Source organism: Zophobas morio, unplaced genomic scaffold, assembly GCF_036711695.1.
Source record: "Zophobas morio isolate AGI-343-1 ecotype UQ-CSIRO unplaced genomic scaffold, CSIRO_AGI_Zmor_V1 ptg000005l, whole genome shotgun sequence".
Taxonomy (NCBI): Eukaryota; Metazoa; Arthropoda; class Insecta; order Coleoptera; family Tenebrionidae; genus Zophobas; species Zophobas morio.
The window spans coordinates 6,766,766-6,782,825 of record NW_026972110.1 but is presented as its reverse complement, the minus strand read 5'-3'; the positions used below and the strand labels follow the sequence as shown (position 1 = coordinate 6,782,825).

Genomic DNA, 16,060 nt, shown 5'->3' with positions numbered 1-16,060 from the left:
TTGAAATTTGTCACTGTATCAGCTTCAACAATACTGGCTGGTAAGGCGTTCCACGTCTCGAAAACTCTATTAGAAATAAAATGTTGCCTCACTGTGGAGCGGAATTTATCCTTCACTAGTTTAAAACAATGCCCTCTAGTTCTACTAAGTGTATTCAGGGGAAACAAATGCCTGATGGGCGATTGCGGATCTTTAAGCGCCCGAAAAGTTAAAATTAGGTCACCTCTCTTACGCCGATTGGAAAGCGTTGGAAGACCCATCATTACAAGTCTGTCAGCATACTGCGGCCGAATTCTACCAAATGGAATTCTTGTGGCCCTTCTTTGCACAGATTCTAATAACTCTATATCCCGTTGAAGAATTGGAGACCATATGTAATTGGCAAACTCAAGAACTGGCCTGACATAACTCTTATAGAGCTTGCTAATGACAGATATATGACTTCTCGCAAATGCTCTCCCCAACAAATACACCATTTTGTTCGCCTTTCTAATAGTACTCAAGACATGTTCGGACCAAGAAAGAGTGGACGTGACAAGTACCCCTAAGTCGACGTGGGAATCAGATTTACACATATCTACACCGTCTATCAAATAGGTATGTTGGGGATTGGCGTTCCCAATGTAAAGAACTCTACATTTTGCAATATTAAGTGGAAGTAACCATTCCGAGCTCCATTTGCACACTTCCAGAAGGTCTTGAGTCAATGCCATCCAGCTACTACTTAAGTTATACAATTTAACATCATCTGCGTACATGGCAAATGAGGACCTCAACCTAAATTTCAAATCGGCTGTATAAACTATGAACAGTAGCGGCCCAAGAACGGATCCCTGCGGCACACCACTTAAAACTTGTACACAGTTACTTAACGCACCACCGACCCTCACTCTGAATGTCCGCTCCGATAAGAAAGCGTCAATCCACTGGTAAAGATTTCCCCTAATACCTAAATGCTGGAGCTTAAACAACAAATGACGCTTAGGCACACGATCAAAAGCTTTAGAGAAATCCAAGTAGATGACATCAACCGAGTTTCCCAAGTCAAGTTCTTTTGTCCAGTCAGAAAGACAACAAAGAAGATTGGATATGATGGATTTTCCCGGGAGGAAACCATGCTGCTCCATTGGTACAAGTTGATGTTCAGTAACAAATTTTAGGATAGATTCATAAATTATTGATTCCATTATCTTAACAACTAACGAAGTCAAACTAACAGGACGATAATTTGTTGAACAGAAGTTGTCCCCTTTTTTAAATATAGGGCGAACTATGGCTATCCACCAGTCACTCGGTAGAGTTCCCTGGGAGAATGACTGCTCCATCAGACGACTTAAAGGTTGGGCAAGAGAGTCAGCACAGTTTAGCAAAAGCGAGGCATTAATTTCATCTGGACCAGGCGACTTAGTACATTTTAATTTTTTCAGTTTCGCGCAAACGACCGTTTCTGGAAACTCAACACTGTCAAGATAAAGACCATGACTAGGTCCAGCCAAGTTTGGAAGTATGTTGTTCGGCGCAATCGTGAATGCACTAGAAAAAGTTTGTGCAAAAATCTCAGCCACACTAGCACAATCCTCGATGACACGACCATTTTCATCTTTTAGTTGCGGAGTGGTAACCGAGCCAGATATTTGATTACGAACATGTTTGTAAAAACGTTTGACGTCGTTAATTTTTTTTTAATCACCATGTATAAGCAATTCTAAAAAACATGAATGGAATGATAAATTACAAGTATAGACTGATCATACTGTGCACATTTTCGTTACGATTTATACGGCAAATTTTTGAAATAAAGTTGTAAATTTTTTGGAAGGAATAAACTGATATTTTGATTACAAATTTACCATGGTTTCGTATGCAAGATTTCAAAGCATTCGGTTTTGCAGTTTCTGATTGATCAATAAACTCTGAAATCTTGTAAATGTTTTACGGTTATTGTAAGAGTAGTAAATCTTTAGCCAAAATTTATCTATTTATCCCCTCCCAAAAAATTTGATAAAGGCATCTTTATTTTTTGCCGAATAAAATATAAAATATTCATAGTATAAAGAATCTACAGTTGTTGCTTATCAATGCATTGATATTTTCTAGAATTGCCTGTACAAAGTGAGTCGAAAAAATTAATGAATGAAGCGATATTTTTTATTGCCAATCCCATTTTCTCTAAAATTTGAGGATACATTCCTGTTAGAAATACGTAGTATTAAACTGCACCAGTGCACCTATTCAAATTGATATACGAATCGTTGCTGAAAATGTTGATGATGTCATAAAAAAAACTCACTAGAAACGTTTGTATACGATGTGTTTTTTCAATCCATACGCATATTTTCGCGCATAGGGGTTATCTTGGAAAAAAATAAAATTCTCAAAATTGATTTTCTTTATTTTTTTTTAATGAAATGATTAAATTATTTGAATGTTAAAAATGGGTGTAAAGTTTCTTGGAACAATTGTAAAATTTGATTTTACGAATTTTACTTTTTTTTTTAGATTAACTCCCATAAACAAAGACGTGTGGTTTGTTATAATACTCACAACAACATTATTCCCAACATTTAGGGAAAGTGAGGTAACCCGTTTTTAGTTTAATCAAGTTGGCAGATTTTAAGTAAATTGTAAAATTTTGTTATACAATATTTTCGAAAAATCTGGTTATCTAACATAAAAATTAAAGACCGATTCATAAACCACAGATATACATGTATGCTATTTTATATAAATTAAATAGGATTTACTTTGCGAAATTTTGAAATGACGACATCAAATTGTTGGTGACGATAACGAGATAAACTTTGGTTGGCGTTTTACCATCTACACGATATTCCTAAAATTTACACATCTAAAATTTGACAAGTCAGTCCAGCAGCTTGGAGACTGTCTAATGAAATTTCAAACAACTGACAAATGACACGAAATTAGCTGTTTGACATATGGGCCATATTACAATATAAATAAAAATCGTAACCCGCTTAACAAGGATTAAAAGACTGTTTTAAGTCATCTTAGTTATAGTTATAGCTAGTTTATAGAAGTAATAACTATTTACAAAAATGTGCTCTTTTCACGATGGTTTTATTTGTAATGCTATTTTTTATGATTACGCAATATAATCATTAATCACTAATCAGTTGGTAGCAGATATAATGCGCGTAAGCTTCCTGACAGTGGTTTTCTGGTAGCAACGAAGCGTTGTATTTCTACTGTTTTAAATGCAGTTTTATTTAAACGAATGAACTATTCCACTCCACCAGACAACTAAAATTAACTATTTCCAGAAATTTGATTTCTTGATGAATTGTTGGCAAACACGGAACCTATTTTTCAGAAAGGTTTTAAAACTTTAACTTTTTACTTGAAACAGAAAAATCAAATTCGTTTGAGATATTTACAGCCCTAGCAATTTCTTACGTGCCTTTAATCAGCGAGTTAAAACAATATCTTACATTTAATGAATGACTTTCGAAGTGGTTGTACATTGTTCGGATCCCTACGTGAAACAACTTCCAAGTTTCTGCGAGAATGTTTCAACTACTAGCTTAACAAATATGTGTGAAGGCATACTTAATACGTCTTTATAAAATAAAAGTTTTCTTGGATTTAGTACATTTTAAGAGGAAACTTTATTATTTCCCTTCTGTCATTGTTTCATTTTATTTGTTTTATTTATTTTTTAATTCATGCGATTTGTGGAACAATAAAACATTTTATAAAAGAGCAATAGGTTATATATCCTATAGTCAGGCATACTTTTCTTTATCTTGAGGCCACAGTTTGAAATTCAATTTTTTGGTAAGACAGACTAAATTGCAAATCGTTACTACAACATATTGTTAACTGTAGGAACATGTCACTATATTCTAATAAGTACTTTTAAAATTTGGTTTGTTGAATTAAAATCTTGAGATATAGAAATCTAACTGCTCTCCAACCCGTTTCAGTATTGTGTTATTATTTTGGTTTAAATTACTGAAATAACTGTCCAAACTAAAAACAACTTTAAACGTACATTTTTACTTCCCAGACTTAATCAAGGATCATATTCACGAATCGTGAAGTTGGTTTTCTGAAGTTTCGCAGCTTGTAAAAGAGGAAAATGTCGGATCCCCATTTCTAACTGTTTATCAATTTTCTGTCTGTTTGTCTGTGTAACTGTCGTGTACTAACGATTTTATTAAATACATAATATATAGGTACATGTTTTTAACCTTTCGCATACAATAAAATTTATGCAAAGAAGTTTTCCCTCGGTAGGTATATAATAATTAATAAATAACGATTGATTTAATTCTCCCGAAATACAGAGATTATGATGTAATCACAAAATCTTTATTCAGCAAATCTTACTTGAAACATGGAACAAAGCGTGCTTTTTTACCTATGGTTAAATAATAATTTCTTCTTAGTTTAGTATGTAAAAGTTATTATGAGAAAAATTAAATTATATTGTTAAAGAACATTAACAGACTTTTATGTATCCATTCTCTTTAGTCTTATGAGGGATATTGAATGTTTCACGGCTCTCAGAAAAATATCCATTTGAATGCTGCTGTTATCGAAAACGATCTTGACCTAAAATTTGCAGAAAAGAGTAAAATGATGATGGTGTTGTATTAAAATTTAACAATAATAATTTTAAGGTTAAAACAATGGCAAACAAGAACCCCTTGTTTTTCTGGAGCGAGAGAAGTTTTGTCGGAACAACTTTATTTCTTTTTACTTCCCGAGCGTAAGCAAAGGAAGTATTGTAATCGAGTCCGTCGGCCGACTCTCTACTTTTACGTTTTCTCGATCTTTCATGACCCCTAGAAGACGAAGAAATAGGTCTCCCATTTCCGTCTGTCTGTCCGTCTGTCCGTCTGTCCGTCTGTCCGTCTGTCCGTCTGTCCGTCTGTCCGTCTGTCCGTCTGTCCGTCTGTCCGTCTGTTGTCACGGATTTTTATTAGACAGATAATCTCCGAAAGTACTCGACCGATTGTTGTGAAATTTTGTACTTATATTAAGAATATCATGTAGATGGTAAAACGCTAACCAAAATTTGTCGAATCATCCCCACCGCTAAAGCGATGACGTCACTTCAAAATTGTACATAGTAAATGGGTTTTCAATTGTATAAAATAACATAGTCCTACACATGTAGTTTACAACTCTGAATCGACTTTTCACCCGAAACGTCCAGATTTTTGAAAAAAAAATCAAAATTATAAAACAACATTTTGAAATTTAATTTTTAATCTGCTAACCAGAATGCTTTGAAATGTTGCAGATGTTTTAAGGCTATAAAGAGCATCATAAATCTTTAGTCAAAAAATATTTGCTTATCCCCTCCAAAAACTTGATGACGTCAGCTCAAAAGTTTGTGGAATAAATCATATCTAAAATGTACAAAATATGATGAGTCTGTACTTGTGAACTATCACTCCATTAATATTTTTTGGATTTGCATATACAGGGTGACTCAAAAAAATTAATGAATGCGTAAATATATTTTATTGATTTAATCAGGAACTACAAAACCGAATGCTCTGAAATCTTGCAGATGTTTTAAGGTCATAAAGAGCATAATAAATGTTTAGTCAAAATATATTTGCTTATCCCCTCCAAAAACTTGATGACGTCAGCTCGAAAGTTTGCCGAATAAATCATATCTAAAATGTACAAAATATGATGAGCCTGTACTTGTCATTTATCACTCCATTCATATTTTTTGGATTTGCATATACAGAGTGACTCAAAAAAATTAATGAAGGCGTGAATTTATTTTATCGATTTAATCAGGAATTACAAAACCGAATGCTTTGAAATCTTGGGAATATTTTAAAGTTATTATAAGCATGGTAAACTTTTGTTCAAAATGTATTTGTTCATCCCTCCTAAAAAAATTGATGACGTCACCCTTAAATTTTGCTGAATAAATCCTATCTAAAATGCAAAAAATATGATGAGTTTGTACTTGTGATTTATCATTCCATTCATATTTTTTAGATTTTCTTAAGAGGTGGTTCAAAAAAATTAATGAAGTCAATTTATTTTATTGATTAAATTAAAGGCAACACTTATTATTAGTATTACACCCCAACCAACCCAATTTGGTAGACACAAAATTTGTTAAAGGAAAAACTCGGTTGAAACATAAGGGTAGCACGCTTATTTACATCGACTTTAACATTACAGACCTGCATTTGTTTTATGCGTTCACTTGATTCCGCGAATGTGAAATAGACATGTTTATAATCAACCAATTGTGAATTTCACCGTCAAGAATTAAAATAAAACCCAATGTTTTATATAATAAGCGGAAGTCGAAGCAATAAAACCGACGGTCGTTTTGTTTACAGTTTCTGTGTTTGGCTCTCACGTATGCTGTTACGCCTGTCATCTTAAATTAACAATGTTTATACATACACGATTTTCAGTTGCCTCTGATACGTAGGTATACGTGAGTAAATTGTTTCGTTATTTTATTGATTATTACAAATCAATATTCAAACGACCCAATTCATTTTCCGAAAATTTGAGAATATAATAATTTTATTCTTAGTATTACACTACATCTATCCCAACTGATATACGTGTCCTTGCAAAAATGTTGATGACGTCATCGCAATTTTTTTTTAAATTCCCACTACAAAAATGTAATGAGAAAAAAAACACAATAGGCATGCAGTCGTCAAGTTTCCGACAGCGAGGGAAGTACTGTCTAAACTCTTTAGACCAATTTTTTACTCTTTATTCACCGTTATAATTAAAGTATTTCTTTAAAATCTTTACCGGAATTTGAATATATATGTAGCTCTATTAAAGTTGAAAGTAAATTTATCCATATTTTGCAGTGGTCGTTCACATAGTTGCCGCACGAGAACATTATAAGTTAATAATAACTCTGTCAAAATTAAGAATCTAAATATCGATCTAATGCAATTTTTGTCAGTATTTTCCTCTACTGCAAATTTACAATATTGGTTCAAACGATAAAGGGGGAAAATATGAAGCTTAAAAAATAAAACCAGTAATAAATGGTGTCGTTATTTATACCGCAGAAGTTTTACATACATTTGGTAGAGGCTCGTGGGTATCAAGCCTTCACTAATGTAGTGAAGTCCTGATACCCACGAGTTTCTAACTAATAAAAAATGTAGAGCACGCACAGGACCGGATTTAAAAGCACTGGCGGCGCCTTGTAGGGCTTGGAGATCCCACGGGCCCGAATACCCGAAACATTAAGAGGCTCATCTGTTCAATAATTCCCACAAGACCTAACACAAACGATAACATATTTTTCTGTTTGTACTAAACATTGAACTATCGATTTTTACAAAAAATGACAACAGACGTGGATGAATTAAAAAACTCCACACATAAAGCTTAATTTAAAGAAATTTTGAACTGACTTTATTATGAACACCTCTCAATATTGTAATTTTTCATGAATCCCCCAAATGAAATTCTGTTCAAGTAGGGCATAGCAGACGATAACTTATACATAGAAATTATCTGCAGTGTTTTAATGAAGCTCTCCCCTGAACGGATTTCTCTAGATCTGAAGAACAAGCACCCTGTGCTTTGTACGCTTTTGCCATTAAATTTGCTGCCTGAAACGTTCTCGTTTAAGAATGTTTTACAAACGCACCTTTTGAAGTTCGGACAGTCATTGAACTGCGGGTAAACATGCGTGGTAATAAATCTTCCATTATTAAAAAAGATATGCAACGTGTATCATCTAAAAATAGTCAAACCCTTAGAACTTCTTTTAACACATATTTTTCGTGAACATTTAGTGAAAATCGTACGTGTGCATTTAGAAACAAAACTGCATTAAAACAGTTGCTGCTGTAAGAAATAATCGCATTAATGTTTGTTTTTTCTGTAGCCCTTATAATATACATGTTATTTAAATGACAACTTCAAAATAAGAGAATTTAAATTTAAAAATGCAAATAAAGCAAGTTTAATTTTATAAAATCACACTCAACTTACTTTTTTATATAAAAAAAAAAAATTCAAACGCTACAGGGCTTGCTATGTATAAACATCAGTGTATAATTTTTTACGGTGCTTGTGGTTTTGTTTTTGAAAGTTTCGATTTCGCTGCTTCCCTATATTTTTTAACACACATAGGACACTCATTTAGCAGCAAAGTATATTTACAGTTTCGCAAAGCAACGCTTAAAATTTAATTAAGCAACTTTCTTTGAGTCTTCGCAGCACTATAGAAATCCTCACTTCAGGCGCAATATTAGTTAGTCAACTATTTCAACTTTCTCAAGAATTTTAAAATAGTCAGTCGAATGAACCTGGCTACAGTGTTAAAACTCAAATAATAAATCTTCTGTAAAAAAATCTTTCAAATCTAAAAAGCACTTCTCACGAGTGTTTAAATATTTCGTGATTGTCTTTTCCGGGATATTTTCTAAGAGTTTGAGATATTTTTTACATCCCAAAGGGATTCTACGTTTTGTATTTGCATTTTCTAAATGAAATATAAAATGCAACAACGATTTTATTCAAAACACTTACGGAAAATACGTGTAAAACAGTAACGATATTTGAAGCATATCATAGGAATCTGAAACTATTAAAATACATGTGAAAGCTAGAAAGTAAATCTTTGCTGAGAAAACACATCAAACATAAGATCAAATCTGGTAGAAAGTTGGGAAAAGAACGAAAATGCTCTCTGACCTGTAATATGTGTCTAAATATTCTTTATATAAGAATACGAGCGATTATTTGAAACTCTGCAACTTTAACAGGTGAGCTGACTTAAAAAGAAAATCGGTAGCGTTATCAGGTAGATTTTGGAGGTAGCTGAAATTCTGTGGGTTTATATCTTGAGAACGAATACAAATGTTGAAATTCTGCAAACGTCATTGCTTTTACATTAAAGGGGAAAGCTTAGTTAGTACATTACCGATATGATGCATGTATGGCGCGACGTCGTGGACGAAATCTATATTTTTTCGAAATTATCGTATTATATTTTTTTGACATATTTTGATAGATCATTAGTATAATGATATAAAACATTTGCATTAGTTTTAACTAGAAGTAGTTAACAGTTGAAGTTAACTAACTATTTTCGTAGTTAACTAACAACTAATAGGTGGTAGTTAAGAATGGGCAACTACTTTCTCCAACTTGTCGTTAGTGGTTATAAAAATCCAACTACCAAATTCTATAAGTAGAAGAAAGTAGTTGCTCTCCCGTAACTACAAACTAGTACAACCCTTACTAGTATTTACTCAGTACAACTACTTATCTTTTAGTTAATAGTTGAAAATGTAGTTACATAAGGTAGTTAACTATTTCCCAACATTGTCTTGTGGTTTATGAATCCGTTTTGAGGTTTTATCTACATTTTCGAAAACAAACCCAAATCGTTTAATAAACTTTTATACTAGTCGACACGGGAATCACATGTCGATGGCATAGAGACTACCGTCCCCGACATGTACTGTCGTCTGTGTCGATTTTTATTAAACACGGAATCTCCGAAACTACCGGACCGATTGTTGTAAAATTTTGTATGTATATTAGGAATATCATGTAGATGATAAAAGGGCTAACCAAAATTTGGTTAATCATTCCCACTAACAATTTGATGACATCACTTCAAGTGTTATACAACAATATACTCCTTTCTTTGTGGTATAAGAATAAGCGTTGAGTTTTTACTTAAACGTCAAAATTTTCGCAAAAAAAAATTAACACAGTATAATAAAATTTCACCACTAACTGAGGATATAACCGTTCGATGCCAAACTTGGCCGTTTCTTTTTTTTTTCTTTTGTGTTATGATAGTCAAAGATAATACTAGGTATTAGCTACTTTGATGACATCGTCATAATTTTTTTATTGATCAGATTAAGACGAGTCAAGCCATTTTTTCTTTATTTAATAATGAATAATGATAAAATAAGAATTATAATATTCAGGACATTTTGTTCGATTGTCGCTTAATTAAAGTAACCTCATTTGACATACACCTGTTAAAACTTTTATGTCTTAAGCGGCTTAAGCCAAAGTACCCTTATAAGTCAAACTGGCTATTGTATTACTTAACTCAGTTCACAGCTACATTATGCCAACAATGGGCAGTAATAAATCTTTCTGCTTTGGCTTAAGCCGCTTAAGTCATAAAAGTTTTAACAGGTGTATGTCAAATGAGGTTACAGTAATAATTTTAGTCCTCTGTTTTGAGGAGGAAAATGAAGTAAGCACCTAAGGGCCAATTTATACAATATTTTAATTGAGATTAAGTTAATCACGCATTTAACGAGGCCTTTAGCGACGTCTGATTGGCGTAGAGTCCATCACATGGTACTTGAACGCAGTGATAAAAAGGTAATCACAATTAAATATTTAATTGAACTTCTGTAAACTGGAACCTAGTATTTTATGTCGTTGTAATCGTAATTTATTGATCTATAAAAATCCGTTTAAACAAACATACTTCTACCAGTGAGTATAGATGTTAAATACATAATCACTGCTACATTGCAATTTAAAAAAATATATGCTTGCTCGCTTTATCTGGAATACCTGTATACTTAGATAAAAACATCTAATACGTCATTTATCATTACATTAGAAATATTGCCAAAACAAATTGACTTTTTAAAATTTTTTACTTTATCTGGTAATATTAGTAAAAAAATTAAGGGCATCTTATTTAACAGGTTGTTCGTTACTCAAGTTATTATTCGTTTTGCATTTTGCTTTAGTAAATAACATCTAATTTCTGCTGAAATATTGCACCTGAATGCTTTCATACACACACTTTTTAGATATGTATTTAAAAAATTATGCGGAAATTTTACATCCTTGACAAGAAAATCTGACCCTGGGCACAAATAATCGTTTTAGATAAATCCAACTATAAATAAAATGATTACTGAAATTATTAAATATTATGGCAGAATCCTGACTGACGGTATTATTCACGAAATTTATGTAAAGCCTTAAAGACTCTAAATTTGTAATTGAGAAACTTGAAGACCGCCTTTATGTCAAGGATCAAAGCAAGCGCCTTTAAAATTTCATCGAGCAGTCCACTACCACAACAAAGTTTGACTACGACTCACCGTAAAATTCTTCGGATCGTCGTCAACTTACTTGTTCGGCGTGATCCGGAACTCGAACTGGCAGTCCTCCAACCACCATATAGGCATCACCGATGGTTTCGACCTTGTAGACGTTATAAGCGTTGATGGTGGCGTCGAAACATGTGTAAAGATCGTTTAGAAGATCGACCACCTGAAAAGGGGTCGAGTGCGCCGATATTGTCGTAAAACCCACGATGTCCGAAAAATAAATTGTGACTTCTTCGAATTCTTCCGGGTCCACAGGCATTCCTAACTTTAACTTCTCTGCCACTGAACTGTAATTTTATCGAGAGAAACTTTTATGGCAGAAAATTTAATAAAAGTTGCTGAACGTTTTATTTACTTAAAAAGGAATCGGTTATGAAAAAAATATCTCAGTCTCATTTTGAGCGCTGTAATGCTTGTAATGTCGTCCACAATTTTTATAAAACATGTTTTATACAATCCGTAATGAAATGAGAAATTTTAGAAATTCTATATGTTACGTAGGGGATGTTGGGGAAAAACAATGTATGTGTTTTAATGCAAAATAAATGTTAAATTTGGAAAGTCAAAAATGAATAATTATTGTTTGACAGAAGATTCTTATAACTAAACTTTTGAAATTGTCCAACCCAGTCTTCATTCGATATTTAATGTTTTGTTTATTACAGACACCAAAAAATTGCTTGGCTTTTAAGTACGTAGTACCTACCAATAATGCGTTACAGAGAGATACAACTGACAGGTCTAATCCTTGGATTGTTATTGGCAAGTTTGATACACATAAGAATTAATTAGTATACAAGGAATTTACAGTAATAACAATACATTCGTATGATATCAAAATCAAACTTTTTGCAAATACATTTTGAATGTTCTGTCGATTTCTGTAAAAGTCTTTGGACGCTTATTCTTCCACTTCTTTTATCAGTTCGACAGTGTGAATTTGTCGGTTAATTTTAATAATCTACATTATTTTTGGGTTCGAGATAACCCAAATCTTTAAGATTCAGTTAAAAATGAATTATTAATTAATTATAATGAGTCAACAAATCGGTAAGAGTTTTATAGTCAAAATTTTATTAATCACTAAACATCAAAGCATTATAGAGAAGCGTCTCTGAAGCTTACTGAAATGAAAGTTTCTTGATCTCGAAGCTTATCCCAGCTTCTGTGATGTAATTTCCACTCATGGCAATGGTTATTTTGAAAGATTTAGGGATCAGTTTATACAAACAAATTAGAAGTTAATGCCTTATTAAATATTTAATGGCGCATTAAAGCTTGATGTTGAGAACTCGATTTGTTAAATTTCTTCACATAATTAGGTTAACATCGCTTTTATAAAGGGGACTTAATTTTACTGCGTCCAATAATACTACTGGGCGTCATCGGGAATGCTACTGGCCGGAGGAAATATTTCCCTATTTTTACAATTCCTGTTTCTTTTTTAATTTTTCATTTAATTAATTTGATTTTTGTTGCGAGATATACACGATGTTAGAGTAAAACTGTTTGTTGGGGCTATGCTGTAACTTTTTCGAAAAACAAAGGGCTAAAATATCTCTATAATAACTGTGTGGTTGGGCACTTTGTTTGACACATAGATTTCAGCCAATTCAATGAGAATTTACGTTCAAGGATTATACACTGACCGGCAAAAAAAACGCCCACCCTGAAAAATTTCGCAAAACCGAACTTTAAAAATTATTAATTTAACTAGTGATCGTTATTTTATTAAAGAACCATTCGCTATTGACACATGATGTATAAATTAGCAAAAAAGAAGACAAATAAACCTAGAATTAAATTAAATTTAACAAAATAACAGACACAGAGCGAAAATTTGAGAGACGTCTGTAAGAGTTAATGAAATTGTTTTCGCGTGAAAACGTTTATTAATTGCCCAACTTATAATCAAATAATGAAAAACACTGTTTACAACAACAGCCTCCTTTATTGTTGTTTTTTTAAAGAAAATATCGTACTTGGTCTGTCTTTGTTATTGTGTTAAATTAAATTTAATTCTGCGTTTATTTGTCTTCTTTTTTTTGTTAATTTGTACATCATGTGTCAATAGTGAATGGTTCTTTAATAAAATTACGATCACTAGTAAATTAATAATTAATTTTTAAAGTGGTTTTGAGAAATTTTTCAGAGTGGCCGGTTTTTTTTTGCTCGTCAGTGTACAAGTATTGGTCTAATCCTTTTGTAGGTTTTTGTTTCTACTACATACTTAAAACGCTGAATGAGTTTGTTATATAACTAAAGGTTACTGCCACCAACCCGGTAGCCCTTTATCTCAACGCTTCTATATTAATGTAATCATGTAATGGAAAGTCAAACAGGTTTTCTTTATTTAACACAGTAAGTAGTATGACATACAAAATCATAACAGTAGATTTTCGCCAAAACAAATAAATTAAAAGTAGTTAATATTAACTGACAATAGTGTCAATGTTATCAACAGTGTATTTATCTACAAACAGTGAAATACACATTCGTTTGAACTTGTATTTATGAAGCATTTAAAACGTTGGTTGTGTATTAAATTTCATTTTACCGCATAACATTTTAACTAATGTCAATTAATTGAAGCACACAGGTTTTCAACTTTTGTGATAAATTTATTTACTGTTATATTATTATAGATTTATTAAAAATGTTGAGTCAGTTATTCCCAACAAAAGTTTTCACTGAGACCCTGTGTATGTTGTACTCGTAGAATTAAATTAAAATTCTTACCTTGGAAGCATTCTGTTTAGAAGTTGTTCCGTTTTTTTCTTTTCAATATCTAATTGTTCTGTCCGTTCCCTTATTAATTCTTCTAAGTTGTTAGAATATTTTTCCAACATTTGGAACATTGTGTCTACAATATTTACTTTTCGGCCGTGGTTCAATTTCTTAAACTGATCATGAACAGTATTGAAATCTGGTCTCATTTCTGCTTGTTCTGCCCAACATTGACGCATTATATTTATCGCTTCTGGAGGTGCTGCGCCTTTACTGACGGAGGGCCGTATAAGAGGAGGAGGCCGTTTAACTTTTTCTATGATTTCTGAAACAAAAGCAACTTATAATTGGGAATCTGTCCTAATTTCTAAAAATCATTGATAAAAACCTTCCAAATTTTTCACATTATATGTATAATATCTGTTAAAAATTGTGTTTGTACTCTTCCACATTTTCATTGTACAAATAAAAACATTAGATGCTCCACTAAAATCGATGTTGATTTTCTGCAGTGTGTCATTTTTATGTGTCTGTACCGTATAATGCAAATACAAAAATATGCTTTTGACCATTTACCTTAGCATCCGATAAATAACAAATACTGTCTGCTAAATTGTTTTTGAAACGACTTCATCGATTTTCTCGTGTTCGTAAAGTCCGAAATAAATAAATTAAAAAATTTGACAAAACCACTAGAACAGGTCAATGTAAATTTTACGTAAACTGTATTATACAATAAAGGATGACATTTTCTTTGTTAATAATGTCAAAGATATGACACAATTGATTTTTTGATGGAAAATCTAGTCTTTTATTACTTAGATACCAAACTACGTATAAAAATAATAAAACGTTTTTACTTCAATAAATATTTTATTAAACCTGTGAATTTTATAAAATAATAAATAAAACAAACAACCAAATTATGTTTTTATAAAATATTCATTCATGATATTTTTGGTTCTTTGCAAGGGCTAAATTTTGTTTTTTTATTACTAATTAAAAAAAAATATCTTTTTCCACTAGTAGCATTACAATGGCTAATTGTCGACTTGTCTAGAGGTCTGTAATTTGGAAAATTGTGAACCTTGGTCAATAATGTAAACGTGAAGTTGGCCACCTAATGTGACAACTGTCCACAACTGTCAGAAAAACTGAGACATAACCTGAAAACGATCATTTTGGAAAATTTGCTTTTAAATTATGCCCTGGAATGATTTCCAAACCCTGAATTGATTATAAATTGAGGATAAATTGGTGAAACAAAGTTGATGAAGTTGATGGGAGTGAAAATGAAGTTTACGGGACTGAAACTGAATCATGGTTCCGATTTGGTTTGACTTGATTTGCCGTAGATGAGCTTTGGACGATTTCGGCGATTTTTTTTTTTTTATTGAAGATCGAGCCGTCGTTGTATCCTTCTGCTATGCTGGAGGATTTCCATTCCCCGTGTAGCTTTAACGATAAAAGGTCCATACCTTTTTCAGCCAAATTTGTCGCGGTCGCGTAAGTACGACGGAATGAGGAGGGGTACATGATGGTTCACTTTACAACATTTTTCACACAAAAATTTATTAAAAACGGGAAATATGGAGGAAATTAAAACAAAAGTTCTGGACCATTTCTGGATTGTCAAAAAATAATAAAATTCCAAAGCTTACTAAAATGACGTGAGTACACATTTTTATTGATGCACTTCAGAAAAAACATTTTGAAAATTCGCAAACCTCAAATGGGCTACTAGTGGAAAAAATAGTATATTAACCACGTTTGTGAAGCCAATTCTAGACCTCGCACTTTAGAGCCCTCGACGCTGCGCGTCTCAGGTTCTAATTTGCGCTCGGTCTAGAATGTCTGTCTTCACAACCTTAGTTAATAATATACTATTATTCTTCACACCTATTCCATTCAGGAAATCATAGGTTAAATGAGATAATAAAACGTCAAAATTCATTAAGTAGGTACAAATATACAGGGTTATTCACAAAAAGCTTCTGGCGTAAAAGATTCGAAAGGCAACCAATAATACATTTACATAGCAGTCTTTGATCTTTACTATCACTACTCTTTTAAATAAAACCTAGTTAGATGTTTGGTTTTAATAATCCGGAAGTAAACGTTGGTTGTTAGGTAACAATAAAAAGTAAACCAATTCAGTGTTCTCAAGACAACTGTGAAGCATCAACAGATTTCAAAATTATATCAGAGTTTTCAACTTTAACATGATAATATCT

The 16,060-nt window shown here is 32.3% G+C and overlaps 1 protein-coding gene across 2 annotated transcripts in view; it reads right to left on the bottom strand.

The window, feature by feature from the left end:
- The window catches only part of LOC135122534 (retinal guanylyl cyclase 2), a 217,168-nt gene that overhangs the window by 21,989 nt on the left and 179,119 nt on the right, over positions 1-16,060 (bottom strand). For both annotated transcript variants that reach the window (XM_064046770.1, XM_064046771.1), the window contains exons 11-12: positions 13,839-14,151; positions 11,122-11,386 (exon numbers count right to left, since the gene is read on the bottom strand). In XM_064046770.1, the coding sequence (XP_063902840.1) occupies positions 11,122-11,386; positions 13,839-14,151 (578 nt within the window). The remainder of the gene's footprint in view (positions 1-11,121; positions 11,387-13,838; positions 14,152-16,060) is intronic.